At 47.4% G+C, this 4,758-nt stretch overlaps 1 protein-coding gene across 1 annotated transcript; it reads left to right on the top strand.

The window, feature by feature from the left end:
- Positions 1-573: 573 nt before the first annotated feature.
- Positions 574-1,518, top strand: LOC123953151 (olfactory receptor 13C7-like). Its single transcript, XM_046023124.1, has one exon. The coding sequence runs from the start codon at positions 574-576 to the stop codon at positions 1,516-1,518; it is 945 nt and encodes a 314-aa protein (XP_045879080.1).
- The last annotated feature ends 3,240 nt before the right edge of the window (positions 1,519-4,758 follow it).

Below are 4,758 nucleotides of genomic sequence, written 5' to 3'. Positions count from 1 at the left end.
TAAACAAGGTTTCCTTCAGATTCTCTCCTACTCTTGTGGCGCTGCCCTTTGCGAAGCCCTACCAAAGGGAGGAAGTGTAGTTAGAGGCCCTTCATGGTGAGCCTCGCACCTCAAAACCTGTCTCCCACCCTCAGATTCCTGTTTGTCGTGCTTCTTAGCCTCTCAGCAGCCACCCCCAGATTCTATAAATGCCTCAGTTAACTCACAGCCTCAAATGCTACATTTCTCTGAATTCCACGATTCCCAGAATCATGACCTTATGGTTCTTAAGGTCGCACAACCTCACCAATGGTTCATGCAGATGTTTTATGTCATGGTCTAGTTCTTGTTTTTAATTGTCATATGCAGGAGAGTTTGTCCAATTTAACTCTTCATTCTTACTGGAAGCAGAAGTTAAATATTATTCTCTACTACATTTTTCCTAGAGTCCTATAGAGATGACCACATTGTCAGAGTTATTCCCCAGCGGCTCAGCAGGGTGGGGATCTTTCCCCTGCTGCCCAAGCACTTTTGGAGTCAGAGAGTGCTGAAACTGACTGCAGAGAATTCCCGCAGTGACAGAGCAGATGCGTCATGGACAGGTCCAATCAGACCTCCCTTGGGGCAGGGTTCATCCTCCTGGGCCTCTCAGCCCACCCAAGGCTAGAGAAAATGTTCTTTGTGCTCATCCTCCTGATGTACCTGGTCATCCTGCTGGGCAACGGGGTGCTCATCCTGTTGACCGTCCTTGACTCCCGCCTGCACACGCCCATGTACTTCTTCTTGGGGAACCTTTCCTTCCTGGACATCTGCTACACAACCTCCTCAGTCCCCCTCATTCTTGACAGCTTCCTGACCCGCAGAAAAACCATTCCCTTCTCAGCTTGTGCCATGCAGATGTTTCTCTCCTTTGCCATGGGAGCCACAGAGTGTGTGCTTCTGGGCATGATGGCATTTGATCGTTATGTGGCCATCTGTAACCCCCTTAGGTACCCCGTGGTCATGAGCAAGGCTGCCTATGTGCCCATGGCAGCTGGCTCCTGGGCAGCTGGTATCACCAACTCTATAGTTCAGACATCCCAGGCTATGAGACTGCCCTTCTGTGGGGACAATGTCATCAATCACTTCACTTGTGAGATCCTGGCTGTCCTGAAATTAGCTTGTGCTGACATCTCCATCAATGTGATCAGCATGGTCGTGGCTAATGTGATTTTTCTGGGGGTCCCAGTTCTGTTCATTTTTGTCTCCTATGTGTTCATCATTGCTACCATCCTGAGGATCCCCTCAGCTGAGGGGAGGAAGAAGGCCTTCTCTACCTGCTCTGCCCACCTCACTGTGGTGGTCATCTTCTATGGGACCATCCTCTTCATGTATGGGAAGCCCAAATCCAAGGACCCCCTGGGGGCAGACAAGCAGGACCTTTCAGACAAGCTCACCTCCCTCTTCTATGGGGTGGTGACCCCTATGCTCAACCCCATCATCTACAGCCTCAGGAACAAGGATGTAAAGACTGCTGTGAGGAACCTGGTACGTCAATAACACTTAACCGAGTGACTCTCGGTGATTTCTAAGATGCCAGAATGCAAGATCTCCAAACTCCTCATTGTTTTCATGGGGAAATGGTAACTCAAAGTAGAGAAGGGAGCTTCCTAAGGTCCCTGCTGTAGACCCTGTGACTAAGACTAAAAAGTAAACTGGTTCTCCATCTATTCACCCACTCATTGTTCCATAGTTAATGGTGCTTTTGTCTATGATCCTAGAAGGGAAGAGCCTTCACATTTCTAGAAATGTTGGCTAGTTGTTGGGTTTGTGCACAACCGCAGTGACATCATATCTTAGCTATTTTATGCTAGTGAAGTCTTAGATTCTCTGCCACCAGAAGTTGGTGTGTGTCCGTGAAGCCTCATCTGTGTGTGCAAAATTAAGAGACAACCACAGAATCTGGTTTTAGTGGAACTGGGCTCTTGGAATATACTATGAGGCCCCATTGTAGAATTGCTAATCACTATACAAGCTTTGGTATTATCCTAGAGGCCTGTGTTCAGTAAGAATAACATAAAAAGTATCATCTATATCATCATAGCATATTGGCTGATAGCACCATGGCAAGAATTTACCTTATGTCTTAGCACCAGGAAAAGAGGGCTCTTACCTTGAGTGTGTAGCTATCTGAGGAAGCTCAGAGAGATGCTTGGCCTCTCCTCCCCATGCCCCAGCTCCAGTCATGCACTGATACAGTACTGCATAGCTGAGAGACAGCAGCTGTCCAACCCTTTTTCCCCACACAAATTACATGTGTGTTTGTATCATAGCAACAAACACTCCCATGCAGGTGCCCAGACAATAAGGAAGTCCAAAATATGTTTTGAGGAAAGCAAAGGGTTACAACAATCCTCAATGCACAGCTATCATCAGCCATTAGTAAGAGTTGGTTATGGCATGGGTGTGTTGTGTGATGGGCTGGGGGGCTGTAGGTTTGGACTTTTGGGTAGCAGCCATAACAGCTAGGAGGATGGAGGTCATACTGGGTGAGAGACCTTCAACTGCACAAAAGAGAGAATTCTACTCAACCTGGTTTCAGAATAATGTGGATTTATCCAAAAGTAGGGTCAACCTCAGGCAAAGTTAATCAGTCTCTAGTTCCTTTGCTCTGAGATTCTCTTGACTCCTCACTCTTCTAAGTGTCAAGTTGTTTTCAGGCTGACTCGTCTCATGGTCACAAGATGGCTGCCATTGCTCTGAACCTACAGTTTCCCCCATTCACTTATGGGATAGAAACCACTGGTTCCTACAACCAGAGAACAAATATCCTGAGGTTTGCTCTGACTGTACCCATCAGTGCAAACTGCAAACAAATCACAGTGGCAGGTGAGATCAGATTATGCAGATTGACTTAGACTAGCAGAACCCTACTCCAAAACAGAAGGTGGGGTCAGTCTAACCTAAGTCTACAGCTGCTATATCCAGAAGAACATCTGGAGTTATGAGTAAGAAAGTGATAGAAGGGCAATGGACCCTGGAAGACCAGCAAACAAATGTCCACCATTTTCTGGGCCCCAAATGAGGTTTCCTGACTCTGGGAAATCCCTAGGAAGGGAGAGGGCTTCTTCATCTCCTTCTCCTTCTCCTTCTCCTTCTCCTCCTCCTCCTCCTCCTCCTCCTCCTCCTCCTCTTCCTCCTCCTCCTCTTCCTCCTCCTCCTCCTCCTCCTCCTCCTCCTCCTCCTCCTCCTTCTTCTTCTTCTTCTTCTTCTTCTTCTTCTTCTTCTTCTTCCTCTTCTTCTTCTTTTTAATCTTAAAGAGTGAAAGAGTGTGTGAAGGGGCGGGGGGGGGGGGGGGAAGAGCAGAGGGAAAGAGAGAGGGGAAGCAGACTCCCTGCTGAGCTCAGAGCCCCAGGAGAGGTTGGATCTCATGACCCCTGGGATCTCCTCCTGAGCTGAAACCAAGAGTTGGACGCTTAACCGACTAAGCCACCCATGTGCCCCAAGAATGTCCCTCATTGGATATGGAGGCAGCATATTCCCAGCCTGGTCAGATGGTGATTCAATGCCAGACTTAATCTGATTAAAGAAAACAAATACAAGAATATTCCTTGTACATCTGAGTTGTCCTAGATTCAAAACTGTTCCCAGTGTGCTTGTATCATGTCTCAACTCTGCAGCTGAGAAGTCCTCTTGACGGTTTGCCTTCAGAGGTAAATCTTACTCCTCCTCGGCTCTTTAATTTTATATTTTTTTCTACTTTTAGTTTTCCTTTGCCCCATTTTCTCCCCTGTCTGTTTTTAATTTTTTGGCCTTGGATGTAGTTTTGATTTATCTCAGCCCTTTGTGGGATGATGCCAGGTGTATGTTATAAGACCAACCAGTGAACAAAGCCAGTAAGTAAGCAAACGAATAAACAAATAAAACCCAAGGGAACTAATGACAAAACACAGCAGTGGGAGAGGTAGTGGTGGGGCTTTTGGAGACACAGCCCCTCACAATTCCTTCTCTGGGCCTTGCTGTCTCTCTTCACTGCTGTACCTTAGTTTGGGATTGGATGCCCTTGAGGTCCTTTCAAGGCTGACCTTCCAAGGTGATGACTCTAACCCCAGGCCATAGGCATGAGACTAGGGATGGTGAAATGAGACTGTAAAAGTCAGCTTCCAGTATCGCGGTCCCTAGGGCATCCTTGTCCTTTGCCGCTTCCTCACCTCCCGGTCCCCTGGATTTATTGTGTGTGTTACATGACACAGGAGATGGTGATTATATTTCCACATATGCACTTAGATTTACCTGAACACAAGGCTCTATGAACAGATCCCAGGTCCTTTGTCATGGACACCCCCCAAAGGTATGGCAGTGTTATCTGGCAATTGCACTTGAAAGATTCTGCTCACTCCCAGATTCTGGGTAGTGGTAGAGGTTCCATTCATGTAGGATTGCATGTAAAATACCAAAACTACCTGCAAAGATTAGGACTTCTTGTGGGCTTTCCAGCAGGAGAGAGAAAAGAATACACCAATCTCTACTGAACGTCTCTTTGGGCTTGAGGATAGTGAGAGGAGGTCAGTTAGAGCCTCCCTCCTTGGAAATCTGTAAACTGAGGCTCTTACTCTTGTTGAATTGACCACAATCTGACCCTCCTCACCACCAGGGGTGAGCTGGGCTACAGGCAAATAGAGGAAAGTGGGTTACCCTGGAGAAGGCAGGCAAGGGGACACAGGACGGTCTGGGGCTATCTGTTGCTGTCTCTGCATTTTCCTTTGTGTCATGATTACCAGTGGGCTTAGAGCAAGTCTT

Source organism: Meles meles, chromosome 11 (genome assembly GCF_922984935.1).
Source record: "Meles meles chromosome 11, mMelMel3.1 paternal haplotype, whole genome shotgun sequence".
Classification (NCBI taxonomy): Eukaryota; Metazoa; Chordata; class Mammalia; order Carnivora; family Mustelidae; genus Meles; species Meles meles.
The sequence above is the reverse complement of the archived record's forward strand: the minus strand, read 5'-3'. Positions and strand labels throughout refer to the sequence as shown.